The sequence below is a fragment of the Echiichthys vipera genome (genome assembly GCF_963691815.1).
Source record: "Echiichthys vipera genome assembly, chromosome: 4".
In the NCBI taxonomy this organism is placed as follows: domain Eukaryota; kingdom Metazoa; phylum Chordata; class Actinopteri; order Perciformes; family Trachinidae; genus Echiichthys; species Echiichthys vipera.
Window position 1 is genome coordinate 3,706,333 of NC_139829.1, and position 24,207 is coordinate 3,730,539.

Consider the following 24,207-nt stretch of genomic DNA (forward strand, 5'->3'; position numbering starts at 1 on the left):
AAGAGTCCCTACGCAGAAAACAAAGCACCAACAACGTAGTTAGTGAACCCAGAGTTTATTAAGAGTGTTTCAAAGACTTACCTACTGGCCCCTGTACCAGCTCCTCTCATAGTAAAGTCCATTCAAGTGGATTACCAAGGTCAATCCCAAAGGAAGGAGCCCATTGGTGCTTTGTTTTCTGTGGGAGGTGCTGCGGGAGTATGGGGTGAGGGGGTCACTTCTGTAGGCCATCCAATCTCTGTACACCCAAAGCGAGAGCTGTGTCCGGATCCTCGGCAGTAAGTCGGATTCGTTCCCGCTGGAGGTTGGCCTCCGCCAGGGGTGCGCTTTGTCACCAATCCTGTTTGTGATTTTCATGGACCGGATATCGAGGCGTAGTCCTGGTGAGGAGGGGTTGCAGTTTGGTGGGCTGAGGATCTCGTCTCTGCTTTTTGCAGATGATGTGGTCCTGATGGCATCGTCGGTCAGTGACCTTCAGCACTCACTGGATCGGTTTGCAGCCGAGTGTGAAACGGCTGGGATGAGGATCAGCATCTCTAAATCTGAGGCCATGGCTTTTAGCAGGAAACCGGTGGATTGCTTACTCCAGGTAGGGAATGAGTCCTTACCCCAAGTGAAGGAGTTCAAGTACCTCGGAATCTTGTTCACGAGTGAGGGGACGATGGAGCGTGAGTTTGGCCGGAGAATCGGAGCAGCGGGGGTGGTGTTGCAGTCGCTCTTCCGCACCGTTGTGACAAAAAGAGAGCTGAGCCGGAAGGCAAAGATCTCGATGTACTGATCAATCTCCGTTCCTACCATCACCTATGGTCATGAAAGCTGGGTCGTAACCGAAAGAACGAGGTCGCGGGTACAAGCAGCCGAAATCGTTTTTCTCAGGAAGGGGGCTGGAGTCTCCTATAGAGGTAGGGTGAGAAGTTCAGGCATCCGTGAGGAACTCGGAGTAGAGCCGCTGCTCCTTTGGGTTGAAAGGAGCCAGTTGAGGTGGTTCAGGATCATCTGGTAAGGATGAACCCTGGGCGCCTCCCTAGGGAGGTGTTCCAGGCACGTCCAGCTGGGAGGAGGCCTCGGGGAAGACCCAGGACTAGGTGGAGCTGGTTGATGTGGCCCAGGAAAGGGAAGTTTGGGGTCCCCTGCTGGAGCTGCTGCCCCCGCGACCCGACCCACGGATAAGAGGCTGAAGATGAGATGAGATGAGGTATCGAAAAAAGACCATGAGATGATTTTACACCGTAATTACACTTTAATATGTTTCTGTTTAGTTTCTCTGTCTAACATATTTGTGCTGTATCAGATTGAGTGCGTATCAGAATAGTAACCTTCCCTTCCACCAGTTATTGATTCATATTTACTGCTGCAGCATTTCTAAAAGAAATCACTCTTGCTGGACTCACTGGAATGTTCTCCTTGTTGCCACATAAATGTTTCCTCCCCAAACCAGCAGTTAGTGCTGCACATTCTCACACTGATTTTGCTTTTATACTTCTACACTACAGCATTAATCAGTTAACAGTTAGAGTATGGTCTATACCTAGTCTGTTAAGTGTCCTGAGATAACTTTTATGATTTGGCACTATAAATAATAAAATTTAATTGAATTAAAAGTAAGAAGTCACAAAACATTAGGATTTGTTTGTTTATTCAATTATTTATTTGGCTTCAACACCAATTTTTGGAGCAACACAAACATTTGCCTGACTTGTGCATTTGTGTAAGCTAGGTGGTCTAACTCAACTGTAAGAGGCTCAGTTTTTAAGTTCTAGTGAAGATATATGAAAGCAGAAAACTGAGTTCATCTATTGGTACCAACATGCTAAAGGGGAGCTACGTAATGCTGAGAACTGGGTCTGACTGTAAAGCTGAGACTTGTGGATTCAAGGTGTGTTGATGTTAGTCCTTTCATTAGGAGTGAGATTTTTAGTCTATAGTCTGAGCTGCTGTGAGCTCGAGGATGATCACAGCCTCCTGAAACTTTACAAACACAAACTACAGACCTGGAGCTTTCAGAGGATGGATGGTTTTACTACAGACACTGACAACAGGGGGGTTCTCAACAGTTTAAACATCACAAGTGCTCCAAAACATACTGGGTCTGGGTGTTTTACTGTGAGATTTTGTATTTAATTTATGGTTATATATTAACATCGACATAATTATTGCAACAATTACATGATTGATATATTTCTGTATAACAGATCATTATGCAAAGACGACCGTTTTGAAGTCCATAATTTTTAAATCAATATTTTGTGTCAAATGATTAGTGTAATGAACGGCAAAATGTAGTGAGTGGGTCATTATTGGGAATTAAACCCTGCACCACCCAGCAGAATGCAATGCTTTATCTTGTTTTATCTGTAATTGAATGAATGGTCCTTTTGTACAGGTTTGTTTTCATAAATTCCAATTACATGCACTGGGATTCATTGACTAATAAAAGAAGCAAAATTAATAAACATAAAAAGTCAACACACACGACAAAGACGTTGCATTCACAAGTGTAAAAATAGAACTTAAAATCTGTTGTATGATTAGGCACTTCCAAGCTCTTGGTTTATTTTCTAGGGTCAAAGAAAGTACACAGACTAGAGGTCCCTTTATTTAGAGAACATATATAATCTCTCATCTTCACGTCACAATTTAAGGTGATTTTTCTGATGCATAAACATCTCAGTCACCTCTTCCCTCCTCCGAGCTCACTTACTACTCCCAGCCCTTTGCTACATACATCAGAGGGAGGCTATCTGTAATAAAGCAATGTCTTTCACAAGATCCATGAGGTCGAAAAGCAAAATGTGTTAAGACAGAGTACAGTTAAACACATATGAAAATAAAACTCAGAAAATTGAGGCAATATGAAATTAAGAGCAAGGTATGGTTCATGGTGAAAAGGCTTTGATGGATGTTAGAGCACAATGTCCAACACGGTGAAAGACGGTGCAACTGAACCATGAGAGTCTGAAAGCTGACAGTGCAATTGTGTCTAAATGTCCTCTGAATTTGTGCCTGGACCAAATACTCAAGTATATACAACACGTGGAATGTGAGCCCATCTTTTGATTCTTCCAATTAGCCTTGGGGGAGCATGTTGGGTTATCCATCAGATTTTCTCCTAAAGTTTAGTAAATACGGTGGACTTATTTCAGAGCATTCAGAAGTAACAAAGTACAACTGTCTTCACATTTAAGCGTCGCTGACACTTTAGAAATGCACTTGTGTTTCCACCAAGCCAACGTTCACACGAGAAGATCAACGTCTATTTCACCTGTGCAAGACAGCGATAGGTCCGGAATATGTTCAGCCAAGCTCAACACAGACCGGAGGCAGGGGACACTTCTAGCCTAGCTCCATTAGGTGAAAAACAACAACATTCCACAATGAGGGCAGAGGTTGGGATGCAGTGTACACTGGACACAGTGAGTGTTGGTTAAAAAATGGCTCCCAGTTTTCTGTAGATTTAAATTCAGACAGTATTTCATATGAAATCATATGAGAATTTGGAAATAGTGAGACTTAATTTTCATGTTTGAGGGAACTATGGTAGCAGTGTCTAAGTGACTCGGCCTGTTTTAAAGCAGCTTAGCACGTCATGGACCTCTCCCCTGTACTGGAGAAGAGTTGAAATTCACATTGGTGAACATATTTTTCACAAAATGTCCTGAAGCAAATGACTTGAAGGTGTTTTGTTTCTTAAAATCAAGGACAGGTAGCGTACACAAACCCAAAAGTTGAGAAGAACATCATAAATGCATTTCTTCTGCATTAAGACCGATGCATTCCTTCATTTGTGATTATATTTAAATTTCACTGATAAGTGAAAACTACATGTCTATTTGAATCTCGCTAACAAAGGCAGCTGGCTTTGATTGCTTGCTTTCCTGAGTTGGTTTCTGCCACTAACATATTTCAAATTTGATCCCCAACAGCCAACTAACGCAAGAGGTTGTTTCTTTTTTTGACTGGGTTAGCTGATACTACCCAATCCCATAAATTACACATTTTAGAGCCATATGTTCTATAATGGAGATGACACTGAACCCAGACTAAGCTGTGGTTGCTTCCCACTGTAACTATTCAGAGATGACACACTGGAGGCCTGGCTGTGACCTGGTTTATATTAGACCTGCACACTTTCAGTGCATCTAGACGAGACAGTTCTCCATCATAATGCATTTTACACTGCAAGTCAAAAACTACTGGCCAGAGGATATTTAAAACAGTACGACCCATTCCCACTTATATGCGACAGAAAGGTACAGTTAGTATTTTTATTTTGCCTTCCATCATCATGTCAGTCTCGTCCATTCTACGTTTTCAGAGCTTTAGAATTTGTTTTATTCCAACATTATTTTACCCAATGCCCTAAATGAGTCAAATTATGTGCACCATGGGTTCGCTTTTCGCATTTTCTTCCACAATATAATATGTGTAGGCTGTTGACAAACAAATGATCTTCCAAACAACTTTAGGCCAGAAGGGATGGAATGTAGAGTGGCATGGTAGCTCAGTGGTTCGCGCTGTTGCCTCACAACAAAGACAGTCTTCATTTTGAATCCAGCAGGCAGTTGGAGTGTGGCATTAGAATTTCCTCCAAGTGCCTGCACAGTTTCCCCCCTTCCTCCACCCACAATCCAAAGACAAGCAGGTCAAGTGAAGTGGAAACTCTACTACTCTATGCATCAGCCTGATGATGTACTAGCAACATGTCCAGAGTGTGTCCCTCCCCCTGGCAAGTGTGAGCTGGGACAGTCTCCTGCCCCCTGCGTCCCTGCACAGGATAAGCAGGTATATATATATATATATATATATATATATATATATATATATATATATATATATATATATATATATATATATATATATATATATATATATATATATATATATATATATATATATATATAAAATGGATGGGTTAAGAGGCAGTCGACTCAGACTTTCAGATCTGACCACATGCGTTTCCTCCCAGGACATGATTTGAAAGTCAAAGAATGCTAGGACACCAAATACGTCACATCCATACACTTGATCACATTTGGTAAAGAAAGTATCCATTTAAAGACTTGACAGGAGTATCAGCACCTTTCATTCATTTCACACAGCATCACTGCCCTGTACATGTACATCACGGTTGGTTATTTTACTCTCAGGTGTGTCTACCGTGAGTAACCTGTGTCATACATACCGTACCTTGGAGAAACAGTTCCGAAGAGAGACCCGATAGAAAATAAAGAGGATATGAAGCGACATCTTGAAGTGAGCCCCACCCATGTCATTACCAACCACTTGAACACTCCATGAGAGTTATTATTTTTTTTAGCAAAAGTGAACCCAAATGACATGGCAGTGCCATGGAGAATCAACGTGGACAGTTATCTAGAAGGAAAAGAAAACGACGGAGGGAGAGGGATGAGAAAAGAGGGCAGCCCGTTTCAAAAGTCCAGGCAGGGGTGAACTGTAATTCAGTCAAGTTACCATGTTGGGGCCGGTACTCCGATTCCTACCCCAAAGTACAATGCCAATTAAATGCCACAGCTGCTCGATGGCCTCTGTGTGGTAGCCTCATTTGGTGAAGGCAGCCACCACAGCCCATACCAGCTCGTTGGCATTGGCCTTCATGCTCTCCCCCTCAGGCTCCAGTTCCAGCAGCTGCCGCACTCTCTTCATGGCCAGGTCGTATTGGTCGTCTAGCAGTGGGGCGAAGGCATTTTCCAGGACATCGGAGGAATGGGCTAAGAAGATGAGCGCGAGCAGCCGCTTGTCCATTCTGTGTGGGTCGTTCACCCACTTGTCCAGTACGCCCTCCTGGACCTTCTTGATGAGGCGCTGCTTGATGTTGTTGTTGGTCAGAGGATGTGTGGTCATATCAAAAAGCAGGAAGTTCTGCTTCTCAGTGGTGAGGACGCCCTTTTCCACCAGGTTCTTGGCCAGCCGTTCGCGGACGTTTCGCAGCTGATAATGAAGCTTCAGGGGGTTCCACGTTTCTCCTAAAGACGAGCCAATAAAACAGATGACAGTTAATGCGGTCATAAAAAAGGTGAGAGTTCATGGATACATGTCACTCCCTCTCTTCAATATACAAACCCCAATTCCAATGAAGTTAAGACATTGAGTAAAACTTAAAGACAGAATACAATGATTTGAAAACCTGTTTATATTCAATTGAAGACATGACAAAGACAAAGAAACGGAATTAATGTTCAAACTGATAAACCTAATAGTTTTTTTATTTGTTTTCAATTAAAAGTGTGCTGTGGTCTGACGAGTCCACATTTACAATTGTGTCCCCCTGTGTTTTTGTGTCAATTTCATACATATGAAAAGTGCCTGTGTGACATTTGGCACATGTTGATTTTTGTTGTTCTAAACAGGGGAAAATATATAAATATATAAATATATATATATATATATATAAATACATACATATATATGTATGTATATATATACATACATATATATATATATAAATATATATATAAATATATAAATATAAATATATATAAATATATATATATATATATATACAGTGGGTACGGAGAGTATTCAGACCCCCTTAAATTTTTTACTCTTTGTTAAATTGCAGCCATGTGCTAAAATCATTTAAGTTCATTTTTTTTCCTTTTAATGTACACACAGCACCCCATATTGACAGAAAAACACAGAATTGTAGACATTTTTACAGATTTATTAAAAAAGAAAAACTGAAATATCACATGGACATAAGTATTCAGACCCTTTGCTGTGACACTTGTATATTTACCTCAGGTACTGTCCATTTCTTCTGATCATCCATGAGATGGTTCTACACCTTCATTGGAGTCCAGCTGTGTTTAATTCTAATGATTGGACTTGATTAAGGAAGCCACACACCTGTCTATATAAGACCTTACAGCTCACAGTGCATGTCAGAGCAGATGAGAATCATGAGGTCGAAGGAACTGCCTGAAGAGCTCAGAGACAGAATTGTGGCAAGGCACAGATCTGGCCATGGATACAAAAAAAATTCTGCTGCACTTAAAGTTCCCAAGAGCACAGTGGCCTCCATAATCCTTAAATGGAAGACGTATGGGATGACAAGAACTCTTCCAAGAGCTGGCCGTCCAACCAAACTGAGCAATCGGGGGAGAAGAGCCTTGGTGAGAGAGGTAAAGAAGAACCCAAAGATCACAGTGGCTGAACTCCAGAGATGCAGTGAGGAGATGGGAGAAAGTTCAAGAAAGTCAACCATCACTGCAGCCCTCCACCAGTCAGGGCTTTATGGCAGAGTGGCCCGACGGAAGCCTCTCCTCAGAGTAAGACACATGAAAGCCCGCATAGAATTTGCCAAAAAACACATGAAGGACTCCCAGACTATGATAAATAAGATTCTCTGGTCTGATGAGACAAAGATAGAACTTTTTGGCCTTAATTCTAAGCGGTATGTGTGGAGAAAACCAGGCACCGCTCATCACCTGCCCAACACCATCCCTACAGTCAAGTGTGGTGGTGGGAGCATCATGCTGTGGGGGTGTTTTGCAGCTGCAGGGACAGGACGACTGGTTGCAATTGAAGGAAAGATGAATGCGGCCAAGTACAGAGATATCCTGGACGAAAACCTTTTCCAGAGTGCTATGGACCTCAGACTGGGCCGACGGTTCACCTTCCAACAAGACAATGACCCTAAGCACACAGCTAAAATGACGAAGGAGTGGCTTCGGAACAACTCTGTGACTGTTCTTGAATGGCCCAGCCAGAGCCCTGACTTGAACCCAATTGAGCATCTCTGGAGAGACCTCAAAATGGCTGTCCACCAACGTTCACCATCCAACCTGACAGAACTGGAGAGGATCTGCAAGGAGGAATGGCAGAGGATCCCCAAATCCAGGTGTGAAAAACTAGTTGCATCATTCCCAAGAAGACTCACGGCTGTATTAGCTCAAAAGGGTGCTTCCACTCAATACTGAGCAAAGGGTCTGAATACTTATGTCCATGTGATATTTCAGTTTTTCTTTTTTAATAAATCTGTAAAAATGTCTACAATTCTGTGTTTTTCTGTCAATATGGGGTGCTGTGTGTACATTAATGAGGAAAAAAATGAACTTAAATGATTTTAGCACATGGCTGCAATTTAACAAAGAGTAAAAAATTTAAGGGGGTCTGAATACTTTCCGTACCCACTGTATATCTCGAGTGTCGCCATTCAGCTAAAAAATATCCAGATATGATGTTTGGTCATTATCAGCCAGTCCTAGTAAGCTCCTGTGTTTTTAATCATAGTGATAAGTTAAAAGACAGCAGTATTATTAGTCTTATGAGAAAAATGAATAAATGTAAGAAATACTACTAAATGTAAAACCAGTGCTTTGTTGGGCTTTTAAATGTAAGAGTTTTAATCCTTCATCAGTGAAGTATTATTTGGTCACAAAGCGTTGTTTTTTTTATTTTGCCTAAAATTGAGAACCCCCACAAAGTCTGACGGTATTATTTATAGATCTCTTTACACACCCAGTGTGGAGCTGGGGGCTGATGAAGCAGCTCAACTCACCACTAAGCAGTTCGATCCAGCTCTGCACGGTCTCTGGGGGCTGGGTGTCTTTGATGTGTTTTAGGGCTTCATCCAGGAGCACGTCACCTGTTGGAGCATCTGACTTACAAATCACCTGCAAATTTAATTCAGAATGATGACAGTCGGTTACTAGAGGTCTAGAAAACACGTATCAGTTTGACAGGCTGACAACTAAATGTACTGTTGTGTGCAGCCGACAGTCCAAAGCAGGGATACAATTGTTGTTATGAGAAGTTGTAGTTAGAAATGCCTCTTTGCAAAGTTTACTGTAAAAACTGTTACTCCATAAATGAGTTAAGGTGAGGCAACAAAAAAAAAACTGCAGAAATACGCATCCTACCTTCCTGGCCAGCAGACCTTTCCTCCTCATGCCACAAGCCTCCAGCTGAAGACGTCCTCGCAGGGCCAGTTCGATCAGCATGCACCCTCGCAGCCCTGATGAAATGCAGTCATTCCAGAACGAGGTGTAGCCCTGCATCGTTCAAACACAGCAGAATCTTGGTTTGTCAAACGGGTACCACGTCATAACAGTCCAGTAACAGGAGCGCTCACTGGGCGCATCTGGCTGTCAACACAGTTCTTGTTGGCAGGGCCCGACAGTGACAGCTGCTTTACAGTTGATCTTGATAAATTGGCAACCAATTCTTGGCCTTTGGCTGCCGTCAGTGGCAACCACTTATTAACATAACTGGTGAAAGCAAACAGCAAACTGAGCACCCCAAAATAAACATTAAAATATTTGTTGCATTGTGAAAATGTTTGGGTCTTTTATGTCACATTTGCAACTGCATAGTATCTTAATTACTCAAAATATAAATATGGCTACTATTTCAGTTTTGGTGAGCTAAATGTGATGCCTGGTTGTCAGCTTAGCAAACTCTTTTAGTGTCCGGTCAGTTACAAATATTTTAAGCATCTTCCGATAGATTATACCAACACTTTTTCAGCCCTGTAACTTAAATATGTGAGGCCCCCTGAATGGGCCCCTTTCTGCTGAACAGAGCAGGCACATTTTATCATCCTTCGTAGTGAGGACAGGCATCATTTCAAACACACGAAATATAACGGACTACCTCAGAACAATGGACACAGATTATACACATGTATTGATTCGCTGATTTTATTTCTCAGTCCACTCTAGTGAGTGAAGGGTGTCTGTAGTGAATATAAGCAAGCTCACAGACTGGGAGCTGATCAGTCAAGGTAAATATTGTTCAAATGTTCATAACTTCTACAATGAGGGAAAACGCAGGTGTGGATTGATACATTTAATAAAACAAAAGTGTAGTTGGTCCATGAGACGTGCAAGTGACAGACACCTTAAACACTTTGAAAAAGGCTGTCAGTGTAGAAACAAACTGTATTACAGGCAGGGTGGGGCCTGTTTGGACTGCAGGCGCATATTTTTCAGGCGTGACATTTTGGCATCAGAAGGATAGCAGTCAATGTCCCAAACATTACAGCTGGCATTACGTGTTGACAACATCTCCTTATGTGTGTATGTTCCTTCAGGCGTACACACTGAACATTAAATCTAGACAGACTACTGCAAGTTAGGGCGCACTCACACTGTCCATCCGTACCGTGCCCAAGCACGTTTAACGACTAAAGTAGAGTTTGTTTGACCAGTGAGAGTGCAACCATAGCCGGCCTAGGCCCGTTTGGGAGAGGTGGGCTTTTGTAAAGCACGTTTGCGCATGTACGAGCACGAGCCTGTGCACGTGTACGAGCACGAGGCCTATGGCGGAACACATGTAAATAAAACACAAAAAGATATCTGAAAAGTAAAGTCTGATCCAGACTCAAACATATACATACACTGAAGATCAAAATTAGAGAAGAAATTATCAATAATTTATTTATTCTGATTTATTGTTCTTTTTTTATTGTTCAGAATTTTGATCGAATATCCTCTGTGTCTATACCACTGCTGTGCTAGCATGTTTTTTTTAAATAACCAAGGCACTTCAACAAAAACCTTTATTTTGTGTGTGTGTATAGATAGAGGCAGTAAAGTAACCTTCTAACCAATTTTATAAGTTTTGTGTTGATGCAGCAAAACAAACCTAGCTGTATCGTGTCAGTCAAACTTTAATACATTGACATTGATCAAAACAAATCGTCCTCCAATTTGCTGTAAGCTTTTCACATTTGTCTGGATTGAGTATTTATCTTGATGATGTAGTTGTTGTTTTGGGAAGGTAATTGACTTCAAACTTCTGAATGAACTTGTCAACTTGTCTCATCTTGCTTAAACACAGATGGTCTTCGTTCAAATGATGGTTAAAGTTCTATAAATAGCTGACACCACTAATGATAGTTTAGATACATTTGAGATTCATCTTTAAATATTAGTTTTCACTCGGGCTTTCATTTATTTTACAGATGATCCGTGTCTGCCAATCCCAATCCACCCCACTGGGATACGGTATGGTGAAAAACAAGGAGCAGGACATGTTCCAGGGGTGCCTACACTTGTGTACTCTCTCTACCTCTATCAGTTAATCTACTGTTTAATCAGTGATATGGTCACATTACAGAATAACCCATAGCAGCACATGAATAGTTCCGCAGCATGGAAACCTACATGTATGCCAACAAATCATTAACCTAACTGTTCGAATTCCCCTGGCCACTGTTAGTAATCGGTTTCTGTTAAGCTAACTCGCTAGCATATGTGCACGGTACCTAACGTTACAGACACAAACGTCACAAGAAAGACTATTTGTCACAAGACAATATCCAATCTACCGGCCCCTGTTGACTGCATGTAAAACATCGCTTCTTGACATAACTGTGTTTCGCCAAAATACATTAGCCAGCTCGGTCTGCAGCTCGGATGCCCATTATTGTTGTTAGCTATAGCTAACGTTAGCGTTACAGCAAACAAGGATGCTAACGTTCAGTAAGCTAACGTACTGTCGCTTAGGGAAATATAGCTAACGTTAGCTTGGGTGACGTTAATGTCCCATCGTCTAACATTTAGAATTACTATCATTTTACTGCGTTAGAGACAGGGATGTGTCTATTACCTCTCGGTCCTTCAGCCCTAACAACAGCACTTCTTCCATCAAAGTGAGACGCGTTTCTTTGGAGTCTCCCGTATCGTCCTCCTCCTGCTCGTCTCCCCTTCGGGGCTCGAGGTCCTCCTCGCCGGACGGGCGGTCTTTGTCAGCGGCGATCCGCGAGGCTTCGGTCCGCCTCTGCACGAGGCCCGAGCTCCGCTGAACCAAGGAAGTCATGTCTGCCGGCAACTCAGCTGAACAAGGACGAAAACAACACGCCTCGGACGACGCTGCCCGAGATGTTCGACTCGATTACGTATTGTCAACCATAAAACAGTTACCTCGAGTGTTTTGCGAATGATCTACTGCGGCCTGAGTACCCTTATCATCCGGAGCACTGTTCCCTTCCCTTGACTTGGCTTCGCCCGAACCAATGTCTATCTAATATGGCGCCGTGTGGGGAATGTGGTACCAAACTTATCCAGCAGGTAGAGGCCGAGATAACCTCAACACCAGCAGCTCCAACTTAAGTTTAATGCCGCCACACCAACTTATCTTATAAAAAAACTACACTATACTTTCATTCTGCATCAGCGCAGCTAGTCACATTTATATTACCTATTAAATGTCCCTAATACATAGCCCCCCTTATCATCATCAAGTTAGCAATTACCCTAAACAATAAACCCTATATTAAATAATTATACAGGAAAAATAACAAGTCATTTTGAATAGTTTTAGTATTCACTGTTTAAACTATTCAGCTAATCATGTTTTATATAATTCCCTTAGGTCACCAGATCATTCAAAAAAGCTTTTTGAGAATCTGTCTCTAGACTTTTGCCAATCACCACTCACACCTCTGGAAGTTCTGTTGTGGCGCATGGGATTTGAACACTGAAAACATGCATTAGTCTTCAGAAATGGCAAAACTCTAAAAAGTCCAATAATTGGTGCCCTTGCACCATTTATTCTGTGGAGAATGTATATATGTAGGTGTTTTTCCTGTGCACGCCATAGAAATGGGCCTATTGTAATTTGATTTATGTATATTTAGTTTACTTTATTTTTAGGGTCATGTTATTTTGCACTAGGAGGCTCTGACTTTTATTTCCACCATCAAGAATGCAGTGGGTGCCTGATTCATCTCTCATTTGTCTGAATGTGGCAGTTTGAGTTTGATGTAAACTCACTGACACATGGACAGTACTGTACAGCATACATCTCAAATATTACCTTCTAGGCTACTGTTACCAATGTATGCCATAATAATTATGACTTATGGCAACAGTTCTGTTCCTCACAAGTAACAAGAAGAGTACTTAAGTCTCAAGCGAGAAAATATCTCATAATCCATGGAATGGGTTCTCATAATTATGAGAGAAGGTCTAAAAAGGACTTGTCTTCTGTGACCCGATTAGGAATTTGAGCTCTTTTGCCACTGCGAACATGCAAACATCCTTCTTTCCCTGCTTTATCAGCACTAAGTCACCTGTGATACTGTAATCCCTTCATGTTAATCTGTTTTATATTATAATACAAGTGTAATATCCAAGTTAATGATCCTTGTGTTTCTCATGAATTGTCCTTTGAGTTAGGGAGGGAGCTTTGAGTGTGGATCAAGTGTGTTTAATTCAAGTTTGATACAAATCTGTGGTTAAAGCTGACTGCTGAATACATATCTAAAACCAATTAGAGTACACTGTGAAATAGAGGTTCCATAATCTATGCAGGAAGTCCATCTTGCCTGGAGGGGGCCCATTGTAACACCACACCTTCAGCTCTCCCTGGCCCATATACGAGCAACAGATGAAAAATGCTTTAATATGATACACACTCACCCTTGAGTGATGTGGAATATGCTGTTGGGGGCCCTGCAACAGTTGCCTGCTTTACCTGATTGGTAATCCAGCCTTGTGATGAATAGGGTGGGGGTAGTAGTGAGGCTTAGAATCTTAGAAACTAATCTTACTACCGCCAAACTGTGAGACTACCAGACCTACGGGCAATCCCCATATCCCTAACTGGATCCTGGACATAATTCAAGACTCTGCAGCTTCAGTGTCCTCACCCTGTCAATGCTTATGTCACAGCAGCAGGTTATACAGGCATTGCACGGTGACCGCAAGAACTGTAAACATCAACACTAGAAGACATAAATATATATCAATACAACATAAACACAACACATAAAAAAATAGCTTAATCTATAATACATAAAAAACCTTAGCATACTTTTACTTACTATAGAACACACATATAAGAATAGACAAGAATATACTAAACTTAACAGAGGATAGAATGGTTACACAAGAATAGTTAGACAAGTAATGAGGTAGAGGGGGAGTATGGGAGGTGTACCATTAAAGTGTAATTCTGGCGCAAAATCAGCCAATGTTTTTTTTTTTGGTATTATATGAATCAAATAAGCCATGGAGAGTTCTTCTTGTGTAACAACTATTAATTGAGAAATCCGGGAGAGTCGCTAACAGCCGGACGTGGCTAACACTGATTAGCTCGGGGCAGCACGGTGAAGGCATTCAAACGTCTTTTTTAACCACTAATACTTCTCAAAATAACAGCAAATCTCTGCAGCAGCATGAGAAGAGTCCCTACACAGAAAACAAAGCACCAACAACGTAGTTAGTGAACCCAGAGTTTATTAAAAGAGTGTTTTAAAGACTTACCTACTGGCCCCTGTACCAGCTCCTCTCATAGTAAAGTCCAGTCAAGTGGATTACCAAAGTCATCCCAAAGGATGGAGCCCATTGGTGATTTATTCCAGCAAAACACGTAAACGTTGTAGTTTGTGTCAGTTTGGTGAAATATAAGTTAATAATAGATGTAAAAGGTTTGGAAAAGTCCCAGACAGAAAATTTCCCTGCAGCACTGAAATGTCACACGAGGCGGTGGGGAAGTCTGTTGCCCGAAGGGGCTACAGGTAGAGGTAGCAGTAGCAGTCTCAGTGTGCAGCATTTTTTGGTGTGCCTGTGGGTACTGTGAGCCCATGGGCACCGGAGAAGAATGTTTATGCTGACATTTATCACCGTGGCCTGGAATCATTGAATACTGCAACACACTGTGTGACTGCTTTGGAGGATCCCCCATCCCTACCGTACTGGACACTTTTTTTCCATGTCCCCAGAAAAAATTGGAAGAGACGACAGATTCTTAAATAAATCATGAATGGGCTCCTTCCTTTTGGATTGACTTTGTTAATCCACTTGAATGGACTTTACTATGAGAGGAGCTGGTACAGGGGCCAGTAGGTAAGTCCTTAAAACACTCTTTTAATAAACTCTGGGTTCACTAACTACCAAAAAAAGACCATGGGATGATTTTGCGTCTCAATAAAAAAACTTTTAAATGACTACAGATTGTATGGAATTTAGCTGCTAACTTTAGTCTCTCTTCATTGGCTCCCTGTTTGTTTTATGATTGCTTTTAAGATCTTAGTGATTACTTTTAAGACTCTTAATGACCTGGCTCCAGATTACATTTTAGGCCTTTTAATCCCTTATTCTTGCATCATTTGAAACCTCGGGCAGAGGTCTTCTGTGTCTTCCAGAGTCCAGGCTGAACACTACAGGAGACAAAGCTTTTGCAATCAGAACCCCAGAGGCTCTGGAAGGACCTGCCCAAGGAAATAAGGCTTTATTGGAAAGCACATGCAGATTGTATCTGAATGGCCTGTTTGTTTGATCAGTTTTTAATTTCTTGTGATTAATTTGATTTTTACCTTTATGTATTTAAGGCTTTTAGTTCCATTTATTTATCTTTGTGTTTAAATTTTGTTCTGTTCTTCACTTTGTAACTCTGTTTTTCAAAAGTGCCATGTAAAAAAGTGTATTATTATTATTATTATTATTATTATTATTGTTTATTACATTAAACTGTTTATTACATTATTGTATATATGTTTATACTTTCTATTTTTATGGTTAATAGTTTATTATGCCTAGGTTTATTTTTATACTTATGTTTATGTCTGTTTCCATGTAAAAATCAACATGTGCAACAGAGTGGTGTATGGTTGAGATATAAACTAGAGTTGGGAGTTCTGACAGTGGACAGAGGTGAGGTGTCACAAAGTAATTGCTTTGAAAGGTTTCCTGTATTGGTCCTTGTGACGGAGAGAAAGACCTTCACTGTGTGTCCAGTAGGTGGTGGTACTGCTGAGGCTGCAAGTAGGTTTCTTTATTACATTTCACACCTTCCCAACATGTGGGATGGTTCAGACAGTTAAGTTGTTCAGTCTGAATATTGAATTTGGTTAGATTTGCTCACAGCATTCTGACTTTTCGATCTCATGTTGGGTCTCTGTAAATCATGAATAAGTAATAGAGTGTGGTCTATACCTACTCTATATGTAAAGTGTCCTGAGATAACTGTAGTTGTGATTTGGCTCTAGAAATATATATGAATTGAATGTAGAACAACCGACACAGAACCTGCATGTTAAAATGGGTTCTTATATTGGAATAAAGCATGTTTCTATCTTGAGAAAAGAAAAAAAAAACATTGCACAATCAATAATCATTCAATTATGCCCCGTGTTTCATTAAAGTAAACATATATTGCTCAAAACAGTTCTGTTCCACACAAGTAACAATAAGAGAACTCCACACTATAACTTTGGTTTATGTGTCTAAAGCTGCCACAGTATCTCTTTTCATCAGAGCAGATCATAGGACTAACTCCTGATACCCCTGATACTCCTGTCTTCCAGCCTATCCAGCTTTCTCATCACTATTTGCACTATTTTAATAGAATACTGTTGCAAACTGTTTACAATGTCATAACTCTACTGCCACTTTGTTATTATTTTCTGATCTTGTCAAAAATTACAGTTCTATTTTAAGCCTGTGAATGTTCTCATTCGTCCAGGTCATAGTTATCCTCAAAGCAATTTCAGTCAAAAACAACTGGACCGGTTGTTTGTCTAGGAAGACGTTTCACCTCTCATCCAAGAGGCTTCATCAGTTCATGTACGCATCTGACCAGGCTGGGACTGGTCCAACTAACTGGTGTGGAGATCCAGGTATTTAACCTCTCACACGGCCACACAGTTCTATTTTAACCAATTTGGGTACAGTTTCACTGTGTCTTTATTGCTATTTTTTACATTTTTGTACTCTTACTTACTTACTTATTGATTGATTGATTGATTGATTTTATAGCACCATTACGGGAGTATTGAACACTTAATCTGACTTCATGACAATACATGTATATTCTATTCTATTCTATTCAGTTATATCCAGTTCTATTCTACACTCCAAATTAAGTTGGGGCAATGTGTAATAATGTGTTAATCAAAACAGAATATAGTGATTTTCAAAGCATTTTCAACTTATATTCAATTGAATAGACTACAAAGACAAGATATTTAATGTTCAAACTGATAAACTTTATTGGTTTTTTTTTTTGCAAATATTCACTCATTTTGAATTTGATGCCTGCAACAGGTTCCAAAAATCTCTGGGACAGGGACATGTTTACCACTGTGTTACATCACCTTTCCTTTTAACAACACTTAATAACTGTTTGGGAACTGAGGACACTAAATGTTGAAGCTTTGTAGGAGGAATTCTTTCCCATTCTTGATTGATGTACGACTTCAGTTGCACAACAGTCCTGGGTCTCTGAATTTTGCTCTTCATAAAGCACCACACATTTTCAGTGGGGACAGGTGTGGACTGCACTCTCCCTGCACTCTTTTACTACGAAGCCACACTGCTGGAACACGTGCAGAATGTGGCTTGGCATTGTCTTGTACATTGTACAAGAAGAGAGTGTATAGTACACTTAACACCAGTGTCTCAACATGCTCTGAGGGCAGTCCTCACAGCCAAATCATTTAAACATGCAGTAGAACAGTAATGGTTGTCATGGTGATATATTTATTAAACATCGTAAGTTATCTCTGCTCTTCCCACAGCAACTGCGACTCTCCTGCCGACTCTTCTACACGCAGTGTGAGAAAAAGGTCCCTGTTCTCACAGTGAAACACAAAACAATTAATACAGCTAGAATTCTCACACAAAACTAATAATAACATGTCGACTTTTTTCCATCAGTTACCCGTGATGCCATGGGCACTAACACACCCCCATATCATCACAGATGCTGTGAACTTTGCTCTGATAACAATCTGCATGGTCCTTTTCCTCCTGGTTTCTGCACGCAGTGTCTCATCGTTTAAGACTTTTAGGACTGAAAGCCCACTCTGCAGTTATCAAACCTCTCATCAGCAGAAAGAATAAAAAGGCTAGAGTTGCCTTTACTGAGGAACATGTTGTGTGGACAGAGGAGAACCGGTCCGGAGTGACTTCAGTGATGAGAGGACGTTCAGTTTATTTGGGTCTGATGGAAACATTATGTTGGGCGTAGAACTGGGGAAAGACTGACCCAAAGTGTGTAAAGAAGTCAGTTACATTTGGAGGAGGAAGTGTCATAGTTGGGGGATGTTTTCTGCAGCAGGAGTTGGGCCTCTTATACAGCTACATGGCAGGGTTAATGCAAATGTTTATGTGAACCTCCTTCAGCAACATGAAATACTTTCACTGCAACTGTCTCCCAATCAGCTGTAATTTTCATACAAGACAATGTCCCCTGTGACACTGTAAAACATGTGAAGCAGTTCACTTAAGTTAAGAATATTGAAACAATGAAATGTCCAGAGTCCAGATCTAAACCCCATAGAGAATCTCTTTAAAATCCTTGGCAACAAAGTAATGTGTAAGAAACCCACTCCAGTTAGTGAACTGTGGAAGAGAGTGAGTCAGAATGGACAAAGATCAAACCAGAGCAGTGTGAGAAACTAGTGATGTCCTGTGGGCGCAGATGTGCTGAAGTCCTTCAAAGCTGTGGCCTCTACACTTCCTGTTCATTTTTGAATCCTAGAGAAGAAAACATTGTTGAAATCTTCTCTTCTGACACAGTGGTTACTGTTCACTGTGCCCTGGTTATTAAAACATGCTAGGGCAGCAGAGGTATAGTCATTGGCTCTACTGTTACTTTATACCTTTTACTATTGCAACCTTTAGTATTACAGGTTTTATATGTTGGTCCAGGTATTGGTGTTTTCTAAATATCTTCGACCTGATTGCTGAAGCTGGGTCTGTCCGACCATCCTGCCTGTAATAGGGAAGGTTTCCGCTGCCACGTACTCTATGGAGGAATTGTTGGGTCTATGTAAATCATAAATAAGTCATAGAGTGTGGTCTTTACCTACTCTGTAAAGTGCCCTGAGATAACTTTTGTTATGATTTGGAACTATAAATAAAATTGAATTGAATTGAAATGATATTGTTGAATATGTGATGTGACCCGTAGTGGCCCCAAAGAGGGGATTCCCTTCGGTCCACTGCACCACGTCGCTTTCCACGGGGACCTGGTGCCCGGTTGGTTGCAGTAGTAGCAGCAGCAGCAGCAGCAGCAGACAGTGTGGTAGGAAATGGTGCCTGGGAGGCGGAGTTCAGGGCAAAACAGCCGTCTCAACAAAATGTGGACATTTTGACTCCGCCTGCAGCCCAGACTCCGGCGGCCGAATGAAAGCTCATCAATTCCACGGAGCGTATCATCCATACCTGCGGGGAAAGAAACGCAGCACACTCGAGACTGGAACCCGAGACCTTTGCCAGCTCTTTGGATGGGTTCCCTGCCGCGGATATCTGTTGAATGGAGTTTGAAGCCACTTTTTCCAAGCTGACCGTGACGTTACACTCTTTATTCCTGCGCGGATTTAACCGTTAAGAAGACGCCTCTGCAGCCCAGATTGTGTCTAATGTGTAATCTTCCGTTGTGACCTGGAGGTGGGATCCTTTGAAGTGCATGGCCATGTAGCCCAAAGGTAGAGTACTCACATTCTATTTCAGTGTGCCGTGTGAGGCTGTGTGCTGCAGGAGTACAGGGCAACAGTACTGCTAGAGCAGCGTAACTTACTCCTCTCCTCTCAGTGAGTCAAAGTGGCTGCTTTTTCACACGGGCAGCGTAAGGGTCAACGCGAAGCCCGAGCAGCAGAACTGTGGCTCCCACTCGGCGTCACGGGCTCTGCTCTCGGTGTGTCTCCCGGTTGGAACCTCGGATGGAGCATCGGCTGGGATCATAGTTTGTGGGGTAGACTACGGCCACTTTACAGTGGGGCCGAGCTTGGCCCAACTCCCCTTTACCGATACAGCTCATTTTATATCGCGATAACGATACATCACGATGATAATACATTTTTATTTGTAAAGCACTTTTCATTATTAAAAACAACCAAAAAGCGCTACAGAGTACTCAGGTTCAAAACTAGACTTAGACTTCGACTTCTCTTTATTGATCCTTTGGGATGAACTCCCGCAAGGAAATTGAGTTTCCAGCAGCTTACAAAAACACAAGGGAGGTATAAAAAGATGCAGTATAAGATAACCAATAAACTCTTAGCTAAATAAATACAGATTGTATAGATACAGTAAGCAATAAACTCTTAGCTCAATAAATACAGAAAGTATAAAATAAAAAACAATAAACAGTAAACAATAAAATCTTAGCTAAATAAATACAGAAAGTATATAAAAAGTAAACAATAAAATCTTAGCTAAATAAATACAGAAAGTATATAAACAGTAAACAATAAAATCTTAGCTAAATGAATACAGAAAGTATATAAACAGTAAACAATAAGCTCTTAGCTAAATAAATACAGAAAGTATAGATAAAGTAACCAATAAAATCTTAGCTAAATAAATACAGAAAGTATAAAAAACAATAAACAGTAAGCAATAAACTCTTAGTCAAATATATATGAGGTAGACGTAAGAATACAGGTCAAATAAAATTCACAGAAAGTTAAATGAGATAAGTTAAATGTAGAGGAAATGTATAAGATCAAATATGTGTGACTGTATATGACAGAAATGAGCAGTAGGATTACATTTTTGCACTTCAGTGGTGGATAAAGTTATTGCACTAAAAAGAGCATGAAGATACAAAGTTTAAGAGAAACGATACGATACAGGCTACAATGTTTTCTAGTCTTTCTGTTAATAAACAATCTATGTAAAATACCCATTTTTTATATTCCTGTGTGAATTAAATACTTGACAAATAAAAAGTAAAGATTATTTTTTCATTGAATGAAAGACTTAATGCCAATACACCTATGATAATTCAATTTTCTAATTGTTTGATGTCTTTTTTCATAAATAAACTCCAACATATTTACTTCTGTACAAAACTCATTAAAATGAGGCTGTTTTCATGTCCACTTTAAGTGCAGTATGAACAGAATCGGACAATTAACTACATTGACTGTACAGTATGCATGCACACAAATGGTGTTATGTCAAAACATCTCAATATCTCGATTTATTATCTCATCACAACATGATTCCAGTGGAAGACTATAATTATCATATTGAATTGTCACCCAGACGTACTTCATAGCTTAAAAATACCTGTTTGAACTAGTGATAGACTGAGACATCAGCTAAATATCAGATGTTTGCGTTTTTTAGGTGTATCGTTATTTGCCGATGCGGGCTGCTGCTTGCCGATAGTTTTTTCCCGGCATTATTTACAGACAGGCATCCACAGGCAGCTCCATGTTGCTGGAGACGTCTTTTTTAAGTTTAATAAATGTTCCTTTTCCTAAAAAATTGAGACTCGTAACATTTGTTATCATCATTGTGTCTTTTTTATGATGTAAATTGAGGGAGCAAAAGAAGTATCTGCTCCAAATATCGTCTCAAGAAAATCGGCAGTCCGTATCGGTCATCGGCTAAGGCTGATGAAAGAAAGATCGGTATCGGCCCTAAAAAAATCCATATCGGTCGACCCATATTTTTAACTAAAACACCTCGTGTTTATTTGTCATATCAGCCCACAGCCGGGGACTTTCTTCCCTTTAACACTGTGCTTCTCCTGATGAGATGCATGCAGACGGTACCTGTGACACAGCGCTCAGGGATCACCCCTGGTGAGACGCAGGAGTAGCTAGGCCCGGAGCCAAACCACAGTGCCCAGAACCTCCAAGTGACACAAGCCCCGAACCCATGTAGAACATCAGAACAGCGGCGGGTAAAATGGCCCCAAGCGAACAAGGAGAAGGAGTGGCTCCAGTTTGACGAAGACGCCAACACCATCTTGGGAGTAACAGCCAAGGGTGGCGCTGATCGACGCCTCCAGACAATGACTACCATCATCATCAGCCTAGCAGCTGAGAGATTTGGACTGGAGGAGAAGAAAGCAGTGAAAGGCCCCTACACCATGAACAACAGGGCTAACAAGATCCACCAGCTGAGGCAAGATCTGAAGAGCCTGAGGAGGAGGTTCAAGGAGGCGAGTGAGGAGGAGAGGGGTCCTCTAGCAGAGCTGCGTAACATCCTTCGCAAGAAGCTCATGACGCTGAGGAGAGCAGAGTGGCATAGGAGAAGGAGAAAAGAGAGGGCCAGGAAGAGGGCTGCCTTCATAGCGAATCCCTTTGGGTTCACAAAGCAGCTACTTGGGAAGAAGCGGAGTGGCCAGCTCACCTGCTCCAAAGCTGAAATTGACCTCCACCTCAGAGACTCCTTCTCTGACAGATCCAGGGAGCAAGATCTGGGCCACTGCCAGCACCTGATTGACCCACCTGCACCAACTCTGGACTTCGACAGAAAGGAGCCCAGCTGGAAGGAAATCCAGGAGGTGATCAAAAAGGCTAGAGCAAGTTCAGCGCCAGGACCAAGTGGGGTACCTTACAGGGTTTACAAGAACTGCCCAAAGCTACTCCACAGGCTCTGGAAGATCCTGAAGGTCATATGGAGGAGGGGAAAGGTGGCACAACAGTGGCGGTTTGCGGAAGGGGTGTGGATTCCAAAGGAGGAAGAGTCAAAGTCCATCGACCAGTTCAGAAACATCTCGCTGCTCAGTGTTGAGGGGAAGATATTCTTCAGCATTGTGGCCAGGCATCTGACTGACTACCTCCTGAGGAACTCATACATCGACACCTCGGTCCAGAAAGGAGGGATCCCACTGGTGCCAGGGTGTCTGGAGCACACAGGCGTGGTCACACAACTGATCAGAGAAGCCCGGGAGAACAAGGGAGACCTGGTAGTGCTTTGGTTGGACCTCACAAACGCCTATGGGTCCATACCCCACAAACTGGTTGAGGAGGCCCTTCGCCGGCACCACATCCCGGACAAGTTTAGACACCTCATTCTGGACTACTACGACAGTTTCAGTCTGAGAGTCTCTACTGGGTCTACGACATCAGACTGGCACAGGCTTGAGAAGGGTATTATCACTGGGTGAACAATTTCAGTGATATTATTTGCGCTTGCCATGAACATGCTGGTGAAATCTGCAGAGGCCCAGTGCAGAGGTCCCCTCACCAAGTCTGGTGTCCGCCAGCCGCCCATTAGGGCTTTCATGGATGATCTGACGGTGACAACATCACACGTCCCAGGAAGCAGGTGGATCCTGAAGGGCCTGGAAGAGATGACCACCTGGGCACGCATGTGCTTCAAGCCAGCAAAATCCAGATCCCTGGTGTTGAAGAAAGGAAAGGTCACCAACAAGTTCCACTTCACACTTGGCACTACCCAGATACCATCAATCACTGAGAAATCAGTGAAGAGCCTGGGAAAGGTGTTTGACTGCAGCCTAAAAGACACGGCAGCCATCCATGCTACCAACCTTGAACTAGAAGCCTGGCTAGCCACAGTGGATAAGTCAGGCCTACCTGGCAAGTTCAAGGCCTGGATTTATCAACACGGCATCCTCCTGAGAATACTCTGGCCCCTTCTGATCTATGAGGTTCCAATCTCCACCATCGAGGGCTTTGAGAGGAGAGTCAGCAGGTTTCTACGGAAATGGCTGGGCCTACCTCGAAGCCTGAGCAGCATCGCCCTGTATGGCAAGAACAACAAGCTGAAGCTCCCCATCAGCAGCCTGAATGAGGAGTTCAAGGTGGGCCGTGCTAGGGAGGTGCTGCAATACAGAGAATCACAGGATCTAAAGGTCTCCCAGGCTGGGATCGAGGTGAGGACTGGCAGAAAGTGGAGGGCAGCAGAGGCGGTGGATGTGGCTGAGTGGCGGCTACGGCACAGGGCACTGGTGGGGACAGTGACACATGGAAGAGCTGGCCTGGGTAGCAGCACAACACCTTGCTATGACAAGGCGCAGGGGAAGGACCGGAGATTATTGGTGCAGCAAGAGGTGCGGGCAGCAGTAGAGGAGGAGCGGGCCAGCAGGATGGTTGGAATGCGGCAGCAGGGAGCCTGGACAAGATGGGAGCATGCAGTGGACCGCAAAGTCTCCTGGGCAGAGCTGTGGAAAGCTGAGCCCCATCGCATACGATTCCTGATCCAGGCTGTCTACGACGTACTACCAAGCCCATCCAACCTGTTCAGCTGGGGGTTAGTAGAGTCACCAGCCTGCAACCTCTGCTTAAAAAGGGGGACCCTGGAGCATATCCTCAGCTGCTGTTCGAAGGCCCTGGGCGAGGGGCGCTACCGCTGGCGCCATGACCAAGTCCTGAAGGCCATAGCAAACACCATCAGCTGTGGGACTGGCCAGTGCAAGCGTCTCCGCCCAGTGAAGCAATCCATCGCTTTCGTCCGGGCTGGGGTCAAGCCACCATCAGCTGCCAGGGCTACCTCATCTGGCCTGCTAGCGACAGCAGAACACTGGGAG

General features: G+C 42.4%; 2 protein-coding genes across 2 annotated transcripts in view; one reads left to right on the top strand and one right to left on the bottom strand.

Moving 5' to 3' along the window:
* Positions 1 to 4,914: 4,914 nt before the first annotated feature.
* Positions 4,915 to 11,969, bottom strand: golph3a (golgi phosphoprotein 3a). Its single transcript, XM_083913095.1, has 4 exons — positions 11,575 to 11,969; positions 8,883 to 9,014; positions 8,522 to 8,636; positions 4,915 to 5,984 (listed from the first exon to the last, which is right to left on the bottom strand). The coding sequence occupies exons 1-4, from the start codon at positions 11,782 to 11,784 to the stop codon at positions 5,560 to 5,562; spliced, it is 882 nt and encodes a 293-aa protein (XP_083769221.1). The 5' UTR covers positions 11,785 to 11,969; the 3' UTR covers positions 4,915 to 5,559.
* A 7,205-nt stretch (positions 11,970 to 19,174) lies between these two features.
* The window catches only part of pdzd2 (PDZ domain containing 2), an 84,813-nt gene continuing 79,780 nt past the window's right edge, over positions 19,175 to 24,207 (top strand). The window contains exon 1 of the mRNA XM_083912543.1: positions 19,175 to 19,402. The gene's annotated coding sequence lies outside the window, so the exon portion shown is untranslated. The remainder of the gene's footprint in view (positions 19,403 to 24,207) is intronic.

Coding starts and splice junctions, on each gene's coding strand:
- golph3a (XM_083913095.1), bottom strand. CDS start 11,784: ATGACTTCCTTGGTTCAGCGGAGCTCGGGCCTCGTGCAGAGGCGGACC. Junction 8,637..8,882: donor AAGGTCTGCTGGCCAGGAAG/GTAGGATGCGTA, acceptor TTAAATTTGCAG/GTGATTTGTAAGTCAGATGC. Junction 5,985..8,521: donor CTGGATCGAACTGCTTAGTG/GTGAGTTGAGCT, acceptor GCTCGTCTTTAG/GAGAAACGTGGAACCCCCTG.